At 41.8% G+C, this 22,587-nt stretch overlaps 1 protein-coding gene and 1 long non-coding RNA gene across 13 annotated transcripts in view; one reads left to right on the top strand and one right to left on the bottom strand.

The window, feature by feature from the left end:
• The window catches only part of FOXP1 (forkhead box P1), a 511,285-nt gene that overhangs the window by 22,482 nt on the left and 466,216 nt on the right, over positions 1-22,587 (bottom strand). For 11 of the 12 annotated variants that reach the window (XM_058728782.1, XM_058728781.1, XM_058728793.1 and 8 more), the window contains 3 exons: positions 10,430-10,513; positions 509-710; positions 325-404 (listed from right to left, as the gene is read on the bottom strand). In XM_058728782.1, coding sequence (XP_058584765.1) covers positions 325-404; positions 509-710; positions 10,430-10,513 — 366 coding nt within the window. The remainder of the gene's footprint in view (positions 1-324; positions 405-508; positions 711-10,429; positions 10,514-22,587) is intronic. The other variant, XM_058728785.1, reaches the window with a different exon arrangement.
• On the top strand, positions 5,911-8,418 carry LOC131511023 (uncharacterized). The gene is made up of 2 exons (XR_009261305.1): positions 5,911-6,873; positions 7,119-8,418. It is a non-coding gene; the product is annotated as an uncharacterized LOC131511023 (long non-coding RNA).

Here is a 22,587-nt window from a genome sequence, read left to right as displayed (position 1 = left end):
ACTAGCTGATTAAAGCTCAGTAATTATTTAGAGCTCAGATTAATTCTAGGGATCAGAGATTACTGTAGCTTGTGATAATTGACTTGCCATCTTTAAACAGGCTCATTTTCACTGTTGTGTGAAATGAATTTCCTAATAATCACATCGTATTGTAATACTTAATCAAAAGCAATTATGTTATATATTGCAGTTTTAAAAAACCTTATAGAAAAGGTTTTAGCATGCCTGCATACTAAACGGTTTTAAATCTACTTCATCAATATAATATATCCATGCACATGTATACCTTTTGCTAGAATTTCACATAATGTGTTATTTACTTACCTGCCTAATTAAAGATGCGTATGTAAATGGTGGTCTAACTTCTGCGTTCTTATAAAACTCTTGGTTCTGCGCGATATCTGCTAAATAAGAATCATTGTCCTATTAATTATCACTTTTTAAAGAGAGGCTGGTCTACAAGAACTGCATGTTACAATTCTACAGGAGGCACAGATGGAGTATCTACCTGAAGAAATGGGCACGTTGTATTTGTCTGAGTACCGCCTGCGGATGGGTCCCACCGTATGCATGCTGGTGGTGGTGATGACGGAGGGGCCTTGGGTGACAGGAGTGATGGGGGCGGTTGGGGTCGTTGGAGTATGAGGTAAGCTCTGTGGAGAAGCCTCTGATGCAGACTTGGAGAGTGTGACGCTTGATACCAGATTCAGCTGTGAGGACAAGAATAATCCTTAGAAGACCTTCGCAAAAAACGGTGAGCAAGAAGGCATCTGAAATCCAGCAGGAGTAACACAGGAAATGCCTGGCTACTTTTCCTTCTCTAAACAGATACTTATAATCAACAGGAATAGGAGGCGAGTTCACTGAGTAGTTGAAAATACCTCTGGCCATGTCCAAAGGATATGGACCCATGGAAACACAGGTATTCTCCAAAGACAGTTACAGATGAGTGTTTGCAGAAAGGGGTTATCTAGCCCAGTGAGTCTGACAAGTTCGGGGTCAAAACATTTCTTCAGTCATCAAGAACCGTCTTTGTAGTACTTGTGCTTTTGAACCTCCTGAGTAGCATGCTGTGCTTGGCAGACCGCACACAGGGAGATGGAGTTCTGGTAGCACCCGCTGAACCCCAACATTGCAGAAGCCACCTCTTGGGATACGCTGGGCTAGACCTGAACTCTCCAAACAGCACTTTTTGCAAAGGGCTGCAGCCAGTGTGGGACTGTTTTTGCTTCATTTTTATTAAAACTAGACTTAAAATATTTATTTATTTTGAGAGAGACGGAGAGTGAGCAGGGGAGGGGCAGAGAGAGAGGGAGACAGAGAATCCCAAGCAGGCTCTGTCAGTGCAGAGCCCGATGTGGGGCTCGAGCTCACAAACCATGAGATCGTGACCTAAGCCAAAAAAACCAAGAGTCAGACTTGGAATAGACAGAGCCACCCAAGGTGCCCCTAAACTTTTATTTAGATAGCTTTTATTTAGTGGCTACCACACTGGCTGGTACAGTGATAGGCTACTTCATAATGTAACTTCAGGGAGGGAGCCATCACAAAGATGTCTGGCCTATGACTCATATTAACAAGAATGGCACTGATCCAGTAAACCAGCATTTAGTTACATCAGTTGGCAGAGACTAATCTTTGAAAGCTTTATGGGTCATCTTCACTAAACTCTAATAAATGTACGACTGGAATCTGTTAATTTAAAAAAAAATGACATACAAAAAGATCGGAAACTAAAAATTTTTCTTTAGATTTCAAATCCTCAGTAATATGATCGAATCTATAGCATCAGGTCAGGAAAGGGGTTTATTTATTTGAAGGAGTATACAGGAAAATGAAGGAGTACTTACTCCTTCCTTCCATTTAGACTTTACCTTGAAGTGCTTCTATTAATAACACTGAAGAAAAGGGCTTGTCCCCCTTGCCCACAATTTGTTCTCCCAGAAATGTAAGTCTGGCTATGATAAAGAACTTGGTTATTTTCAACATATTACCATTTACACATAATTGCTATCTCAGATACTTCTAGCCAGCCCCCAATCCAAGAAACCCACGCAAAGTAGGCTTATTTGGTAATGTTTTCTCAAACCACATTTTGAATCATTTAACAACATAAGTATTTCACCACTGCAGATGGACAAGGCATTATTTGTACAAGGTATTAAACATGAGATTCCTCCGGATTCATAAAGAGCCTATGAAAAGTTCGAATTTGTTGAGAAGACTCAACCTACTATCCTCTGGTAATGAAAAAAAGCCATGAGAACGCCTCCCGTATGTTTAGGGTGGTTCCATAAAAAAGCACAACGAAATAAAGACGAGTGATGTGAAGAAAAGAAGGATCAAATGTCGTTAGGTAAATATTAATTGAAAAATGTACACATGGTACTGTGAAAGGAATACTGGGTTGCAAGCCTGTACTTGTGCTTGGCTTTGTAACTCCCCTCTTGAAATGCTGACTCTGCTAACGCCAGACCCTTCTCCCAACCCCCATGCCTGAGGAGAGAGAGCAAGGTATGGAGAGGACACTGCCCTTAACCCCCACACCCCCACCCCGGCAAGCTGGGCCAATGCTGGGAGCTGCTTTTTTATGAGTGCTGGAAACCTGACTTGGTGACATGCATTTGCAGACTAAGTGCTTACAGTTCGGAGGAGCAGCCATGGGATGGAGTGGAGTTGAGAAGCCAAGGGGGAAGGTTGGGGCTGACCTCCTCTTTGCCTTGGGCCTTAATCACTGACCAAGTACAACAACAGTGTGTATAAGCATCAGCCCAAGCAACGGGTCAAGGAAATTAGTGCCTCAAAGGCTACTGCTCATAAATATACAGCTTTTAAAATTCAGATGCTGCTGGATGTAAGAATAGCCAAACACCCTGGAAAGTCATGGATACCATTTGTAGAAACCACTGTTGTAAATCACCTGCCGCTGCGTGATTTCACTGAGGTCTCATACCATCACCAATAAGTGAGATGTTATTAGTCAACATTTTGCAGGTGAGCAAACTGAGGCTGTTGATCGATGAAATAACTTGCCTCTATCCTGAACCTGAACCGAAAGTCAGACACACGCTTGTGATGCCAGGCCCAGTTAATGGGAAAAATAAACACTAGCCTGTTTCATTTTTCTGTATGCTTATTTTTGGAAAAGATTCAGTGAATAGCTTTAATCCCCGCCTATAAATGACATTCAATAAATATCACTGAGCCAACAGAAGGCATCTGGAAGAGAAATGACAAAAACAGGGATAGAACATTTAGCTGCTGCCCCTGAAGAGCTTACCATCAAATACAGACGCTATTCAAGGGAAAGTGTGCATAACAACCGTAAAGTGATTCTGAGAGTAATTGTACTTCTTGGCTTTCCTTTTCCATTTAAGAACAGTACCCCTCAACACCGTCACTTTCTTAAACACGCAATGAAAATTAGAAACCCCACGGCCTCGAGAACTGTGCCTGCTCCTGTCCCGTTTGGTGACGAAGGGCACCAAGTCCACTCCACTCCAAAAACTCAAAACTCACGTAAACATTCAGCAAGTACAAATCCATCCTCTGGTGCTCATGTAGATCAGACAAGTCACATGGTACTGTGTCCTAAAATGTGAAAAGAATCGGACATCTGTGGCTTTTACCACAGGTCTTAACACCTGGCCTGCTTGTAGCCAAAAAGCAACAGTGCAAAGTAAAATCCCTCCAGGGTGAGCACAACCCACAAAGACCTAGGCAGTAGCATTTTCTGGAGGCTGTTGAGCACAGGTAGCAAATGGAAATAAACACAAGCCAGAAGAGAGCAGAGAGGGGGCTTACCAGGCTTGACAAATGACACTGTGATTCACACCCACTGCTGGGCTGTCTCTAATAAGCCACAGAGGAAGCAGCCAATCTCAGCTAATTACCAGATAAAAATGTATTGTAAGGGTTCTAATTAGGAGACGCGGATGGAGGTGATCTAATGATTAAATGCTGTATTCGAGTGACCCCACCACCAATGTGAGGTGGTGCAAGATGTCACTGGAATATTTTGTAGAAACAGTAATTTTACTTCGAGGAGGGGAGGCAGTAATATTTGTAATGATGGCTGTGAGGTAAACTAATTAAAAGACAGTTCCTCCAGGAAGAGGGTGGCTGAGAGCAGCTGTGGCCATTCCACAACCAAGTGCCAAGTCTCAATAGAGGAACGGCAGTCAAGTGGAAAATTTCTGCCCGACCTCTGCCCTTGCTATTAATTTGCAGGAAAACTAATGACACATATACATATTCCCACAAAATTGTTCTAATTGCTAATTTGCCAAAGGAGCCCAGATTCCAAATTAAACATGACTGTAGTCTGTGAGGGAAGGAAGAACAAAAAGCTGTAAACTCCAAACAGGGGGTGCTTCACCTCGTGAAATCATTTGAAGGCTGAACCAACAAGTTAATGAAATGTCAACCTTGTCAACTGCTATAGAAGTTTGTTAACTTTTAAACTTCTGTTTGATGATCACATGCTTGTCTTGAGGAGAAACTATCTTCGGGGAGGAAGGTCATGAGGGAGAGACAAGATGGAAGGGGGGGGGGAAGGATTCAAAACAGGCTCTGTGTTCAAACCAAACCTGCTCTTTTAATTAAGGTCTCTGAAAACAGTTGAGACACACACACACACAGAAAGAAAAAGAAAAATTAATTACCATCTTAGAAGAGCAAATCGGGAACGGTGTGGGTTTTGCTATAATCTTGAAATATTCATCTTAATTGTAAACTATTAAATCTTAATATAATCATCAATTAGAAATGAAAGCATATGCGCTTCGTGTTTCTGATCGTAGTTAAGGTTTTAAAAGATTATTTTTTATTTATTTATTTTTTCTGGGGCAGGGAGGGTTTCTTTTCCTATTTTTCTTATTGTGTCCATTTTCTATTTCAAAAGAAGTTGCTATGTTTAGAAAAGTTAGTAACTCTCATATTTTCTACATGGCAAGTTTCCGTCATGTGATGACTTCGGCAAAGATAATCGCTTTGAGGGTCTGGCCAGAAGTTAAATTCTTACGTCACTTAAAGTAGCTGGAGGGTTTTCTGTTTTAAATGCATGTGGGCTCTCGACCACCGGCTTTTCCCCCAGCTCACTTCCACAAGGACTATGCTGGGAAACTTACCCATCCCAACTACTGGGACTCTGTCAGCTGCCTGCTACTCTACTGAGCCCTTTTCTCAAAGATTAATCTCGAGTTTTTAAACAGTAACCTCCTCTCTTCTTCTAAAGATGATGAGTCACTCACATTTTTAAAAAACAAACAAACCACTGATGTAAACCCCGGACAGAAACAGACTTGTTGTAAGTATTCCCATAAGAACTCATTTTTATTTTTGTTTGTGCTCTTGCCTCACATGAAAACAGATTCTGAGAACAAAAGGCAGACCTGAAACCCAAACACCAGGGGACCTAGCTGCTTAGTAGAGACTTTGAGGCTCACAGAACTCGTTTTTCTGCTCTTGTTTTACTGTCCTGAGCGGGCTCGGGCTCGAGGCCTGCTTTAAACTGCACAGTGTTTCTAGACGCGAAAGGCTGGCGTTCGGGCCCGCCTTCCTGAGGCCTAAGGGGCGTCCGTGGGGCTGCTAGGACAGGGCACGGGAAGCTTTGGTTTGGTGTCCCAGCTACTGCACTGGGCCAGGCACTGGCAGAGGGCAGTGAATGAGAAAGTGATGGTACAGAGGTGGGGACGGGCAGGGAGGGCTTCATGAAACACGGTATATAAAAATAGCTTGTGTGTGTTGTGCTAGAGAATCTTTTATGGCTGCCTAATATTGTTTCTCTAGCCCTAAAGCAAGGCTACAAGCAGCCCAAAGGATCAGCCATTTCTTCAGGACTTAAAAGACCCCTTTTTCAGGTGTGTGTGTGTGTGTGTGTGTGTGTGTGTGTGGCGGGGGGGGGGGGGGGACACTTTGTTTTTACAGCAGCTAAAAACTATTTCATAACAGTCCTAATTGCTATGGTTGGAGGAAAAGAGAATGCATAAAAAGGAAAATGTAATACTGCATTTTGCTTCAAATATCCAAGTTCCTGTAAGTGTTTTATAACATTTTCATAAAGAAGGATCTACTACCTACGCTATAATTACTTGCCCACCAAATCTGAAGGAATGTGGTTTTTCCAGCATCAGGAGTTGTTTTCTGGTGTGCAGGAATACCCTGAAGTAATGTGTCCCTCTTGTGTCCTCAGTATTATAAAATACAATTTACAGGATTCTCCTGACAGATTATGAGAGGGAAGTCTTAAAAAAAAAAAAAATCCTTAACAACTTAATAAAGTCCTAACACCAATATGCTTCTTTTGTTGTTATTGTTTTGTCCTCTGAGTTACGCTTCCCTCCAAGGAAATAAACAGCTCAGCAAATTCTCCATGGAGCAAGCGTGGAGACACGAACCCCCAAGCAATCCACTCTGGTGTTTACTTTGAGAATGTTACTGAGTCTGGAACAAAAGAATAGCCATCAGTCTCATCAGGATAGTTTACTACTGTCGGGTTTTTTGCTTCTCTTCACACGGAAAGGAGAAGAATCTTTTAAAACTCATGTCAAGAAAGGCTTTTCCCGCCGTGCCTACCCAACTGCTAGAATATACGGCCGCTCTGGGAAACTTTTACATATCCTTTTCCACGCCGGGCCCAGCCTTAATAAAATCAAAAGCTGACAAATAAAATAAATTAAAAAATGGAAAGCCTAGTTTATCTGATGTTGGCTGGCCCTTTGCTTCCTCCACACTGATCCCGTGACATGCCTTCCTCTCCCAGTCGCCTTCCTCACAGACACACACGCCCCTACTCCGAACCCAAGGAAAGAATCGCTGATCGGACTCCTTTCTGTTGCTTCCTTTTGAAGACTCTCTCAATCCCCGATGTAGGTGAGCCGTTCTAACGACACGGGGCACAATTCATGCAGTGGGTGTGTGTGGTTGTTAGCTTGTCCCACAAGACTCCAAACACCTCAGTGGCAGGGAGGGGGCTCTATGCTTTTAGCAGCTTACTTCATAAATACTTGTTGATAAAATAGCTGGACTTTAAGTGCAGGAATTCCCTTTCCAAACATAACAGGCTGTGGGAGTCCTGGGTATAAATTACTAAAGGAGAGCTCTTTTCTGGTCTAAAGGATTTTATGGCAAAGCAGGAAGAGGTGCCACTGAAGGTGTCCGAGGAAAAGGAAAGCTGGGCACTCCTCCTCCAGCTCACCTATGCACGTCCCAGTGTGGGATGAGCTTAGAGCCAGGTCTAAACACTCGAGACTGTCCAGAGGTGAGCATATCCTCCAACTACCCACAGGGGAAGACGGGTTCCGCAACAGGGTCCGGGGAATGTGTCTGAGCGGAGCTAAGAACAATCCAAGAAGGTTGTGGCAGTTTCTCTGATGCAGTGCAACAGCGACCAGTTGGATGACTGGATACAACAAATGACATGTACCACCCAAATGGCATTCAGTGAAAAGCAACGTTTACAGCAAAGCATTCTAACACTTAGTGACTAAGAATTTTAAAATAAACATGCAGTTCCTTTTAAACAGAAACGGAAAAAAGAAAAAAAAAAAAACTTCATCAACTTACTGGCAAGGCTGTAACATGAAAGTCCCCATCTATGGTTAGATCTGAATCCTGACGACTGCTTATTTCAAATCAAAGATTCTAGAAGGATACACGGTGCATTCTATTATTTAAGGTGGAATAAATTAATTGCAGGGAAAAGGAATATTTTGCACCTGAGAATCGATCATCAGATAGCTCCGTATCCCTCCAGTTGAAAGAACCAAGGGTTTGCGAAACGCCTGTGCCTCCCCCGCCCCTTTTTGGCAAGGAAGTGAGAAATCTATGCAGAACACTACACGTCTACCTTTTATAATTAATTTCCCAATGCCTCACCTATACGTATTTTAATAATTCCTGATTTATAAGATGGTATCTGTAATAAAATTTTCTATTTTCCAATAAATGAAAAGAAGGCAGGTTCACTCCAGCAACAGAGTGTCACGCAATATCTGCTTGTCAGGCACCAATTTTTACTTCTTACATGTAAGTTAAAGGATAAGGAATTTATAATGCTGCCTGTGAAGGGAACCACTTTTCATACACAAATGTGATCTTTTTTTTTTCAAAGGGTAATACAACAGTACATTTACATAAACTAATCCAAACAATCTATGTATTTGACAATGGCAAACCTCACACAGACGGCCTATTGTTGGTTTACATCTTGGAGTTCTTTATATTGGCTTGTAGCGCTGCTCTAGCTGTCAAAGGTTTGACTTGGACACTAAATAAATGGTTATAGAAGTGCTGTGCAGCGATATTGGACTTCTTTGCAAAAGAAAACCTGCTGTGTATGAATTCAAAAGCTATTAATTTTTCAGTCAAAAATATTCGTGCCTATTTCTTTTAATAAAGAAATACTGTGCTGAACTACTAAGAGATAATGTTGACTAGTGGTAGAGAATTTTCAATAGAACAGTTAAAAATAAATTTAGTAGGAGGTCCCCTTCAAAGTTACAATTTTCTAGAATGTAAAACATTTTTTTTTTTAATACTAATCAAGACAAACCTTCCTCCCCAGTGCATTTCCCCCACGACTGCTTTTCCCTGTTTACTGGCTGCTTCACACTGGTCTTCATGGAGATTCCCAAGGGTCCTTTTGTGGCCTATGCAGGCTTACCTGGATGGATGGCCCTCTCTGCCAACACCCTGCCCCAGCACTCACGGAGCGCCCCATGGGGTTTCACAAATCCTTCTCTACTTTCATCCCTCCTCCTCCCAAAGAGCCCCATGATACAAAATGAGTACCTCCCAGAGTCCTGAGGCCAAACAGTATTCTATCATTGCTTTGAATCCATGGAGGAAGTAAGAGATAATCCCATTCTCTCCCCTATTACTAGCTTTAAAGACCCATACCCCTCATCCTGGGGAAAAAGCCATTCCAAACAGAAGCCACCTGAAGACTTTATGAGAGTTCCGAAGGCTATCGATTCCCTTAGCAGTTGGCTGTGCCCACTGGAAAGCCCCATGAAGTCATTTCCGGGTCTTACCAACTTCCTAAACTGGGCTCCTATGATTACAAGAAGGGGCTGATGAAGTCAACACAAATGGCACAACTGACTACTCATCCCATTATACCCAATGGCCTAGGGCTTTTTGTTTCCCTTTCTTTTTGGTAGCCTACACATTCAGTCCTACGGCCATTTAGTGCAAAACACACGGAAACTAAGGGCTCTCTCCTAGTAAAAATGGATGCACAAAGTGTTTAATGATTTTATGTCCTATATCTCAGTAATGTGTTCTGTTTCAGACATTAATTTTGTCTGCCAACTGCATCTTGGCAGGCTACCATATTTGCTGGGTTAATAGTCTGACTCCGTTTTATTTCTATCATCATAAATCATACATATATGGGTGTATGTTTGCTTTATTTATAGAAAAAAATCAGTCAAAACAGATAAACCAATACTTTGCCATTACGCTGCATCATTGCATATTGATTAAAATTGCTGGTACTAACTATAGATTGTCAACGCTCAATTAATTTTCACACAGTGACTCCAAGCAAAATCAAATAAAGGCAGTGTACCTTTAAATTTTACAAATCTTAAAAATCAAGAAGCAAAGCACTCTCTCCATTTTGAATAATCAGTAGAAGCTACTAAGGAGATTTTTAGAAATATAAGTATATGAGAAATACAACTGTTAAAGAGATCAATTTATAGCAAGGAATGAGGCCCAAGACAGGATTTGGGGTTTAGAAACCATCCTTCTGCTTAGATATTAACTGTCTGTGCTCGGATGGCACTCTTCAAGGTTAAGGAAAAGGAAACAAGGCAAGAAGTAGGAGATTCCTAAAAGTTAAACGTAATTTCAACATACCATGTTGGAACTCCTAACTGCAAAAGAGTAATATTCACTTCTAACTCTCTAATAACCATTAGATGCCCTCCACAATTTTAGCTTCCAGCTATTCCAATAGTGTGCTTCCTATTTCTTATGTCTTTCCTCTGTGACCATTAGACTGCACTGGCCCTCACTCCCTTTCTCATACCCGCAGTCTCTTGGCTAATGCAGGCTGAAATGCCCTTTTCTTCTGACTCCATGGTCTGGCTGTCTTCTTTCTGGGTTCACACCATTTAGAAAGACCTTTCCCCCTCCCGGCGACCTATCATATTTTCGTACCCTGGTACAGCATCAATCATCTGTCCCGAAGAGCTAGTTGTTGGGCCTCGTGGCCAAAGACCGATTCTGAATCATCCTCTACGTTGTGAAATGCCCTGCACACCACCCCCTTTATAGAAGGTAACCGGAAACACTCCACTGACTTATGTCCTTCAATACTAACAGCTGCCAGAGTAGCTTTTCCTGCCTCCTATGCTTAGGGGTGAGGAAGCAGCAAAGAAACAGTGTGAAGTTTCCCCTGGTGTAGCTCGGTACTTACGGGCTGAGGGGCAGCTTTGGGTTCTGTTGACTTCACGTGCAGATGGGTCATCATGGCTTGCAGGCGCTCTTTGTCTTTTGCAAGCTAGTAGGAAGAAAGTGCTCTGTTATTTCTTTGAATACAGATGCATTACTATTTTAACATCCAAAATGATACATATTCCAAATTAAACTATAGCACCATTGCACATGACAAAATCTTTCTCATTGCTTAATCGTTTTGAAATCTACACAACCATTGCCAAACTCGAAGTAACTGGAGGTGTCAGTGTGAGATTTCTCAACACAAGATGCATTAGCTTTTAACTGGGAAGTTCTAGACCTGCTGGCACCAAGGAGTCCCATGTAACACAGACAGCTAAAAGACAAAAACGTGAATCATGCCTATTAACCAATCTTATTCATGAGGAAGCCAAAGGAAAATGAGCTAGGTAGCTAAAACTCATAAATTCATCTTTTGTGGTTGTGGAAAAGCTCCCAGACACATGGGGACATTTATGCAAAATTAACTTCACCTTTCTTAACAGGCAGGCATGGATTAGCACAGTGCTGCGAAGCAGTGTTAGCCGGGCAAGCACAGGGCTACAGGAGATGACAAGTTCTTATGGTCAAGGGCATGGAGAACAAGATTCGTCATTCATTTCCTCAGCATGTGAGCACCTACTATGTGTTAGTCCCATCTGAGCAAAAATTTCAGTCTTCTCATTGTACAGATAATTACCTTCTGACAGCACCCAGGTTTTTCATCAAATGTACATTGGAGGCACTCAAATACTATTCACTGGATGCTACTTTCTTTATACGTGCCTCCAACCATTTTAACATGGTGATAGTTTTGATAATTTAAGACACCTGGGCAAAGGGGACATAAAGTAATTGATTCTAGATAGTTTTGCCACCAGCATTTTTGCCACCAGCATTCTGGCCGCACACCTGATCGTCCAGAAGACAATTTTACCATAAAGGATAAAATCGTGGCCAATAAGAGAGGGATGGTGAAGAAGGGCATAAGGGAACACACATAAAATGAGTAACAAAATGAAAGGGATTCTCCTGTGAACTAAAAAAAATATTTGGACGCATTCAGAAGATACAGTGGAGATGGTGGCAATAACAGCACAAATAACGGATTTTCTTTTGTGGATTCTACCTCGGCATTTCACCTAACTTCAAACTCTTTTCTTCGCAGTATCATGGTTTTTTGTTGCTTTGATTCACCCTCGTTAAAATTTCTTCCTTCATTAGAAGAGGCAAGGGTTTCCAAATACTAGAATATATGTTTGTAACTGAGCACCATGCTATGTTGTGAAAGCCTTCTACGCTGTTCTCTGTGCTCAGCCTACTGTCACATGTCCAGTGACAGATGTTCCAAAGTTCTATGGGAAACGGGGGCTGAAAACTCTGTGCCATGGTACACCCCAGCATGAGGGTTAAGATTTACATTTGTACATTATATAAATGTAAAAATGGAAACACTTTGTCAGTGGAGAAATGAAACCAAAGTGTCAAACCAAACTGTCAACCAGTTACTTTTTTTTTTTTTTTTTTAATCTCTTATGGCAAAATTGCTTTAGGACAATTAGTTCTGTGGTAAAAATCGCTGCAGCAAAGAGGTCTACGGCAAAGATGCTCTGGGCAAAAATACCAGACATGATAATAATTACCTCTGTAAAGTAAGTGGGAAGTATAGTTCCAAAAGATAAAGGTATAGTTAAGAGAAGGGCTGTGGAATTTTGGGGAAATGTAGACGTAACGAATGAGTGAATGAGAGAGAGAGAGAGAGAGAGAGAGGGAGAGTGGGCGGGGGGGGGGTGAGAAAACAAGCACGAGAGAAGGGTGTAGAGAGAGTCTTACTTAGAACAGCACTTTTATAGACCACTTATCCAAAATAATGCCTTTGAACTAGGGAGGGACTCATTTCTTCTATGTCACATAATTAACCTTAAATCTCTGAAATACCAATTTTGGGGAGTTCCTGGCTGGATCACTTGGTAGAGCCTGTGACTCTTGATCTTGGAGTTGTAAGTTTGAGCCCCATGGTGGGTACAGAGATTATTTAAAGATAAACTCTTGAAAAAGAAAAAAAAGAAACCCCAATTTTTGGTAAGCTGAATTATTCCAAAATTCAAGTCAAATAAGACATTTTGTAAATAAAGGTGTTTTCTAAGAGAAAGGGGTGTTTCAGCATTTGGGCAAAGGCAGAGAGAGGGAAGGGAAAAGGTACAAAAGCAAGAGAAAAAGCTTTCGGCGTATCTTAACTGGATGACTCAGTCTCAAGCCATATCACATTTGATTTTTTTTTTTCCTTTTTATTCCCTTGTGGTGCAGGGAGGAATAAATTAAGAAGAAGGAAAAAGCCTTACAGTGTTAGCATTTATCTTTCCACAAACAGGAAATGAAAATGATACCATATTAGGAGCCACTTTATGTTATTCATCCTCTGTTCTTTAGTAAGTTATTGAACAGCCAAACTCAAAGATGCTCTGAACACATAATGCTAAAGGAATTTAGTTTTCCAAAGTGGCTCAGTTAGGACAATTAAATGTTAGCAATGGCATTTTTCTACAGTTATTTGTGTGTTTTTTTAAAATGTATTCTAAGTTTTTAGATGTTAGAACCAAAATATTCTTAGATTTTTAAAAAATGTTTTGTCTCAAAAGTTACCATGGGGCAAGAAGGAATGAAGGCATATATATATATTATTCGTTTTAAAAACAAGTAGTCTGCCATACTGAACATTAAGAATGAAAGGGTGAGAGGTGATATTTACTTAAGAGTCTGATGAATATTAACTGTGACTTAATTTGGAGGTAAGCATTGTCGATGTAGCAATTACCAAGACCAAGTAGAAGGAAATCCAAATTCCCAGCATCAAAAGGAATCCACACATCTGTATTCCATCCAAATGTCTACCGTGCTGACCTTCTACTGCTCAAATGTAGTAACACCATGTCACAAACACATACCTAGAGTTTATACACACAGCCACATCCATAACCCTGGAGGTCACTGCCATGGGAGACATTTTCTCACTTTTCCATGAGAGTATCACTTAGAATTCATTGTCCATTGTCCATTACCCAGGTTCCTTATTTTGCCTTAAACTCAAGCCTACCATCCTAGCTCTGCTTTATTATAAAAGGTGGTTACAAGGTTACAGAAAAAAGGGCAAAAATCCAAGTTTCTGTTTTTCTCTGATTATTAGTACCAACTAGCATATAATACATTCTTGGATGGGTTTTGGCTTTTTACTGTATCAGTTGCAGCTCTAACTCTAACACAAATCCTTTTTAACAATTAAAGAAAAAAAAAAACCCTGCCAAATTCACTTTTCATTCTTTAAGGCAAAAAAGCTAATCATTCACACCTATTGAAACCACATCCTCTCTCTACAGGGGCTGTCTTGCATTTTTAATACACCGGCCCTTCAAAAAGCCTTCAGATTCTTTATTACTTTTCATGCCATCATTCCACGAGCTCAGCATCCCCATCAATTTTCACGGCATCCTTTCATTATTATAATATGACAATACAAACATTTAATATTGCCAAGTATATATTCCAGGATTCCCTCATAAACTGAATCCCGTGAAAAGCAAAGAGAAGGAGGATGAGAAATTTACTCCAAAGGTCAACTAAAAATTTGGCTGGCAAATTAAAACAATTTTTTGATGTTGTACTATCAGAAGAGAATTACTCTCTAAGAGTTTTCCTGGTGGACACAGGAGGGGTATCTGGTTTAAGAGGAATGTCAATGCACCACACATTGAGGGGACCTGCTTGTGCAATGCTTATTCGCAGGTTGCCCCTCAACTTTGTAGAGAGACAGCACGGTGAAAATGGATGAAGGATGTGGGTACTATAATCAGACTAGGCTGGATTCAAATTCTGGCTCTGCGACTCTGAGCACATTATGTAACCTTTTTTAAAGTATTTAGTTTCTTCTTCTAAATATGGAATAATAATCTCTGAACTCTGAAGGGTTGTTTTGAGGATTAGATAAGGGCTTGCACATAACAAGCTTAGCATAGAGCCTAGTGCTTCACGAATATTCGAAAATACCTAACTTTTCTTTAAAGGAAAGTTAAGTCATTCTAGCCTATTTAGACTTCCACTGGTTGAGCCCATGCTTGGAACCTGGGCCAGCGTAACTCGAGTTCTCCAGAGTCTGAAGCTGGCCTCAATGCAGGGAGAATTTTGAGGTTTTGAAGAATGGAACGAAAGTGTAGGAAAGATGAAGCCCATTGCTTCTGGATTGATTTCCTTGGTTCTCACTGTATCTTTCCCTCATCCTAAGCAAACGCTTTTTCTCCCCTTGGCTGATACAGATCATCCCCTCTTCTATTAGCCATGGCCCCAAATTAGGTTTTAGACAGTCCTGGCTGTGAAAGACTGGAATGTGTGTACTGCTCCAGACACACTGATAACTGCCGAAGGCTAGGAGCGCCATTCAACATCTTCAAAGATAAAAATAAGGAGATTAAACTCATTCTTTTAGCAGAGAAAAGGGAACACGATTTTAGGTTCATTTAACAAAACCACTTTATATGTTGTCTGGAGGACTAATCATTTTAAGCCCAATTTGGTGGTCCTCACTCGTGAGAAACAAAATCTGAAATAAATGAAGGATTCTGGATGTGTAAAAATGCCGGAACTACCAAAGGACAGATGAGAAGAAGGGACCAAGTCCCTCACTGGATTTCAAAGAAGCAAAGACTGTTGTGGCTATTTCAAGTCCTCTCGTCCTACTCCTGCATTTTACAGTTGGGGAAACTTAGGCTCAAAGGGTGAACCTACCCAAGATCATGGAGCTGGGAAGGGGGCAGAAATAAGACTAGAATCCCAGTCATATGATGCCTAGTCGGACCTTCCCACCCTGGTGTGACTGTCAAAAGCACCTGGGATGCTAAATGAAAACACAGATCTCTGCCACTCTTCCCACCCCCTTGGCTGAACAACCACTGCAGAACCCCCAAGGGAGGGTGAGGCAAGGAGTTTCAGCAGGCACTCAACTAACTGATGAGCAGGGAAGTTGAGATTATTCCCATACAATGACGATCCCCAATTTGACCGGGGTCTCACGTAAACTTGCTAAGCCAAACACACCAAGCAAGGGGATGTGGGAGTAAGTTTTTATAAGGACCCCGCATGTACGAGTTTGATGCAGGAGGTCTGGGAGAAAGGGCTCTCTTCCACGGTGTGGGTATGCCTTAACAGCAGCAGGTTAGTTTTATACACAATGACGATCCAAACAGAACTGAGCGAGACAGCGTGCATCCAGTCTCACGGGTCTTGAAAGTACGTATGATCAAAAGAAGACAAACGAGAAAACAAAAACAAAAACAAACGAAACAGCGATGTGGAAGGAGAAGAAATCAAATTCTTCTGCCTGAGTATTTACCAAATAGTTATTTTCGACCCACTTTATCAAAATGCGGTCATTCACATGCCTTCAAAACTCAGCACCAGTGAGAACTTGTAAATGATTTCTTTAACACAACTGCAGCTCTCAGGTGGTAGGCAACCTATGGTTCATTTCACCCCAATGGAAGAATTTCCCTACTTTTATTGTACTCTGTCACCATCTTAACATTCCTTACGTGTTATTATTAAAGACTCTCTTGACATTTAAAGCAGACGCACACTAATACTCAAGTCATAGTCTAGGAATTCTAATGCTCCCAGAGTTAAGCAGGATTTTAAATTATGAAAAATAAGTGTCTTGGTTTTCAAAGGGGGACGTGGAAGTGAGAAACCCAGAGACTCTCTCTTCTTTTTCTTGGCTCCAGTCACAAAGCAGGGACAATATGCTGCTACGATGCCATTAGGACTTCTTCCCCACAGGCTCTGAGCTTACTTAGGGAGAGTCATGAGGCTCTGTGAGGCCACTGCTGTGAAGAACTGTTCGGAGTATTGCCTCGAATGGTGTTAGAAAGGTCCAAAGGGGGGACACATTACAGATAATATATTTGCAAAAGTCCAGGAAGCCAGTGTGCTTACAAACAGCACCGCTAATGGTACAGTAATCACATGTAAAGTCTCTGCGGTAACTGATTTGTGTTAGGCTTAATGTCTCCCTCTGCTATTGAAACTCGTACACTTTTCTCCCTGCTGACGTTTTCTTGGAGCTTACAGTTGCTGGGGTAGATGATTTACAAAACTTCCAAGTGATCCCTGTGTCACTGAGTTTCAGCCTTGCCCAAATGCCATGGATTGCTGAGGAGGGAGCTTCAAGAGGCGGAGAACAGGCATGGTCTCACAAAGCCAAGTTTTAAAACCAGTGATCTACAACGCCTGGGTGTAGGCATAGAACCTCAACGGGCCACGATGACCCTGCATGAAAAGTGCAAGGCAGCAGTGCCATAAAAGGAGGCACAGGCTACACAGGCTGGGCTAGAATCCCGGGCGTTGCCCATTATTTGCCACTGGCTTTGAACAAATTAATGAGATCTTCTAAACTCCAGTTTCCTCATCGGTAAGAGGTGAGAGCACAGGGAAATATTTCTTTGACCCCGAAGAGCCAATAATTGTTAAGGTAATTACTGATTTGGTAATACCTTTTCAAAGGACAAGAAATGGCAGAAGTAATGGGACAGGACTCATGCTCATTAGATGTACGATGTGTAGTGATTTCCAAATGTTCTAATTTTCCTTTAAAAAAAAAACAACAACTTTTAGCATTGAGGAAATGGGGTAGTATCCACTCACAGGGGGGTTGTGAGGATTTAATGAAATTAGGGGTATGAAGTCCCTAGGACAGTGCCTTGGCATATAGTGGGAACTCAAGAAATACCCTTTCAAACGGTTTCCCAGGTTCTTTGTAAATTAAAGGCAGAACACGAGGCATGGTACAGATCACTTCCAAAGCCATTGGATTCAAAGCAATCATTCCATTTTGCCAGGAACGTTCCCAGCTGTGAAACTGGAAATACTAAGTCCCAGGCAAGCAAACCGTGATGGCTGGTCACTCTACTTCTGGAGGAACAGAGAGATGAACTTAAGAACGAACACAGATTCTTCCACTCTCCTCCCTGATGCTACAATCAAAGCGAATCCTTAAACGGCTCTCTTGGCCTGCAATGTACTTGCCGCTGTCCCTTCCCGCGTGCCCTCCACAATGCTCCTGTGCTTCCTCTTATAAACTCTGCCCTGCGTGGAGTCAGAGACATGCTACTCTTCCTGGCCTGCTCGGCTGCACTTCACAGGAAGGAAGAGGCTGTCTTGCTCCTCTGCATCCCGTGCGCAGAATACAATAGGTAGTTGATAACTGGTGACCAAATGGAATCAAATTATTAAGGAAGAAAGGTCCCACCCCTCCACCACCACCTGCTGCCAGGACCAGGCTGATCATCCCCACTGGTTTGGATGGCTCCTTTTCCCCGTGGGGGCTTTTGACATTCACTTTAAAGGGTCTACAGGCTGAGGGATTGGAGGAAGCCTGTCTTGAGACCCATCCCCTGACACAGGCTGAGCTGCGGACAGGAGCAAACACTGCATTTCCAAGGCTCCTTTTCTCTCTCATTCAAAACCCACCTTCGTACACCAGAGAGGATGTGCTGACAAATGAGCAAAGGTCACATGATCATCACAACTAATATGTGTGGCCAGAAAAACAGATCTGCGCCATGAACGCCTCAGCTTTCTAAGAAAGGGAAATCCGTCAGAAGACTTTTTCTTGTCCGTTAAATCAGATGCTTTTTCCCTTTCCCAAGATGGAATTCCTATCTAGCCACTAAGATAACCTTCTGTGCCATCTCATTCACAGCTTAATGGTTGAGAAGATTCTTATGCATCTCCTGCCTGAGTGAGCCCAGGTAGCCAGATGAATATTTAAATCCCTAAACCTGTCTGGTCAATGGCTGGTGCTCAACTATCAAGGAAGCCTCAGGTCCCTCTTTACAGTCCTGCCCGTGGCATATGGGTGGGCAATTCCTCACCTCAACATTACTTCCAGACCCTGTGTCTATGCTCCCGTGTTCTGTGTGCACATTCATGACCTATGTAAGACCACGCATATCGATTATGGGAAAATCTTCCATCTGCAGTTCTAACCTATCCCCTTGTCTGCAGAGCATCAAGAAGAGTGTGTCAAAAGAAAGCATCTAACAGATAAAATCTTAAAAGACACGCCCTCGCCTCAAAAAGCCATGTCCTTCACCCACATGATTGATGTTAGGTGCCTATGTGTGGTTACCAATTCTCTACAATGTTGGGCTCCGAGGTATACACGGGGTTAATCACCATCTAGTCCACTGCTAAAATTCAAAAATTTCAACTGACTTTGTAATAATGAAATGTGGTGAGAAATATTCAGAAAGGCCTACAACGCCCACTAAGATGTCTTTTTGACCCCTCTCCCCTCTGAGACCAGTAACAGAGTGTAACATGCGAACTGAATTAACTAGACATTCTCGGTTGTCAAGCTCCACATAACGGGCCCACTGCCAGGAAAACACGTATTATATATTTTGGTAACTTCCCACAAAAATAAAAGCAATACAAATGTGTCTCACACACAATGCTGATGGGATGGGTCTAAGTCAGACTTCATTGCCCGTCACCTTGATTTCTGCCTGGTTGCCTTAACTCTCAACATTGGAATTGTAAAGGCTTTTCAGGTGATTCAAGTAGAGTGTTGTACAGACAGCACCAAGAAAGGAAACGTCTGTAGCCACGATCCCGAGACTAACGACAGTTATAAAACAAATTTTTTTTTTTCATCTAATTCTTTAGGAGAGGTTGATTTCAGCTAACAAACTGAGCCTTTGGTTTTGGGTCAGAGCTACAGTTTCTGGGGTTTAGCTCCAGGGGGCTAAAAATGGACAGCACTCAAGTGGCTTTCATTAGCTTTGGTCGTGTCTGGGGCTGGCTGACGGTGCCCTCCAGAACTCTCCTGTGGGATCCTTGCACAGCGATGCTCTAGGGTAGACATGATGAACCTCCACTGATCTATGATGTAAGAACTAACGTGAGCTTATTGGGCTTGTTTTTCTAATGGAGGTACACGTGTGACTCCTCTTCCAGATGTAAACACCACAGTAATTCTAAGTACTGCTGTGCAAAGTCCTTGCAGGTCTGGGTAGTAGGGGCTGTAGAACTGCTCCTCCTACAGTATAGGGAACACCTGTGGGTAACTGTTCAAACCTCTATTACTCTTTCCTGAGGTGCTAAGTGGTACAAATGTTTTTCAAATTCAAGTTAATAAATGATAATTCTGTAATATACTTGGATACTTGGAGGTTCAGGTATTTCCTGGTCTGGAAAATGCCTTCTTTAAGGCAAATGCAAGTAGTCAAGGAGTTGGTCATGTACAGGGCACCCCCTCTAGATGGGGTGATTCGTTAGCGTGCTGTTGACAGAATAGGGGGACGATGCCAACAGGAAATAAGAGGGAAAGGCCGTTCGAGCAAAAGGACACCTCTTCAACATATTCTTGCTGCTGCAGGGACCTGGTTTCCCCAATACCTCAATCCCAGTGGACACGCAACTGTTCATTACGTCAATTAAAAAGTACATTTCAGACATGGGCACATGAAACGGCAAACGTGACAGCACAAACACAGACATGCTGGACACGAGAGTAATAGGAAGCCCACAATGAGTGTAGCTACTGAGTATAATTGTCTCCTTGTCCCCAACTGTCCCGCATTCCAGCTTTATCTCAGGGCGAGGGGTCTTTAACTGCTAAACCTGTTAACATTGTCTTGTATATTTCATCTGCTTGAATAATAACTAATCTATTCCGGTTCGTCCCCTCTCTAGCACTGAAACTCTCTTCTGAGCATGTTTCTGGTATTTTCAAGAATCCATCAGCATCAGCTAGCTCTACCCAAGGAGAGGACATTGCCACTGGCAAATTACTTATTTACAGTCTGTTTTTCCTCTAAAATGTAAAAACCAGGAGGACAGCCTTACTTTGTTCAGTGTTGTACACTTTACTGGCTTCAGCAACATTTCTGCCGTGTTTCCGCCATGTTCTGCCAACGTTTCTGCCATCCAGGCTCTGGATAATGTTTGCCAAATGAATTGGTAGATGAGCGGATAAATGAATGAATATCCATCAGCCTTCTTACCATGATTCCCAAGACTGACAAGTACTTGTTATATGAAGCTGCTGCTGGGCAAACTGGACCAGTGTGGTGACTAGAATGGTTTTATACACTAAGGCAAAGAAGGAACATGTAACAAGGGGTTAGCCGGCCTTTAGGTAGCCGAGACCCTAAGGGAACAAGTTGCAAATAATATGATGCAAATTGTTTTGTTTTGTTTTTTTTTAATCCTCCTGAGCAGGGATTGTTTGGTATACTTCTGTGCGAATCAGCCGGACAGTAAATATTTTCAGCTCTGCAGGCCACAGGACTCTGTTGCACCTATACAAATGTTCTTCTGTGGTGCAAAAGCACCCAGAGATAACTCGTCAACAAACAAGTGTTCCAGTACAATCTTACGTATGGACACTGAAATCTGAATTTCACATAATTTATTCTTCTTTGGATCCCTCCCTCCCAGCTATTCAAAATGTAAAAACCTCTCTTAGCTCTGGGGATTTGGCTCATGATCTGTGGTTTGCCAACTCTGGCTCTTGACAAGCACCAGGCTATCACTCTAACGAATCCCTCAACCTGTGAAGAAACCAAACCCTTCAGAATGACCCCGTCTCTTCCTCCATTAGAGCAAACTCTGAAGCAAAAATATTACAAGGACTATTACAGGTATCTACCACATAGTAACTTCTGCCCACATCATCTTCTTTGGTTCCTATCACAAGTTGAAAACCCTGCCTTTGATTGGATTTAGGGCTGAAGGATGAAGGGAAATCTATGAACAAATGAAATCCGCAAATAATCAAAGAATCCTCTTAAAAGGTCTATAACGCCGCCAGGCCACACCCACCAAAAAACAACAAGAAAGCTGCCAGGAGATAACCACTTGACTTAACTGATGGTCTAACTCCTTTCCTTCTCTTGCCAGCTCTTGGGGAGAGTGAGGAATAATGAATAAAGTAGATCATCAGTTTTGGAGTAATGAACAATGGCCCCACAGTCAAATCTGGACTCTGGAACAGTTACTGGGGCAAACCATGACACTCGGTCGAACACTTTATTCTAGCTGAACATTAAGAATTTAAGTTTATCCACTGAATAAATGCAGGAACTTGTATCACTTCGTAACCACCACTACGTAAAGATTTAGGTAGCAATAGCCATATGGTTTGTTCTGTTGAAACCAATTTTTAAAGGGCTTATCACACATCAAAAAGAAGTGAACTTTGGTGGGGAGATAAATAACACTATTGTTTTGCTTCTGAATAAGCGTGCTAAATTTAAAGATGTTTCCAAAGAGTTATGTAAAAATTTGGGGATTTTATGACATGCCCTTAGCCTGTATGAATATCCCACTGTTCTAGTAAGTTCTTATCTTGTAGTGTGAATGGAAAAATATTAACTAGCTAAAGAAAATCACTTTTGAGACAATCTTACTTAAAAAATGTAATTTGTCATATAAGATGATAACTAATTTAAAAAAATCCTCTCTATCCTGAAAAGTCACAACAAAAAGTTTAAGTGTGTTTTGGCTGATTTTTCTCTGCAACTATTTGAAGCTGTAAATGACTTAACTCAGTAAAATTCCAAATGTAATTATCTTCTGTACTTAGCCTAGGGCTCTCCATATATCTCAGCATTGCTGTCTTGCATACAAAATAGGCTTTTCGATGGCTGGTAACAATATAATGTACAACATTGTTTTAATTTCCCCTAGTCGGCTAGCCTCTTGCCTACACTAAGCCAGCCAGAGGAAGAAGCCACAGTGGGTCATCAAGCACTCAAAAGCATTTTGGAACTCGGTTGCATAAATGGGGTTTGCAGGGTCAGGCTTTTGCAATTGTACATTTTAATAATCTCCATTTCTGACCCAATTTTTACTTTTAGAAACTAATTTTCTATTAATTATACCAAGAAGGGAATTATTGTTAAAATATGGTGGTCTGTCAACAAGTGACATCAAAAGTGGAACCCACATTTAAAAATGCCCCCCATCCCTCACAACTGTGATCCCCAGGAAAATCTGCAGACATTTATTTTCTATAGTCACAAAATACATTCAACATGGCCCAACAAACTGCCAAAAATAAGATTATATATGTGTGTGTGTGTGTGT

The sequence above is a fragment of the Neofelis nebulosa genome, chromosome 4, assembly GCF_028018385.1.
Source record: "Neofelis nebulosa isolate mNeoNeb1 chromosome 4, mNeoNeb1.pri, whole genome shotgun sequence".
In the NCBI taxonomy this organism is placed as follows: Eukaryota; Metazoa; Chordata; class Mammalia; order Carnivora; family Felidae; genus Neofelis; species Neofelis nebulosa.
This window is presented reverse-complemented; position numbering and strand designations above follow the sequence as displayed.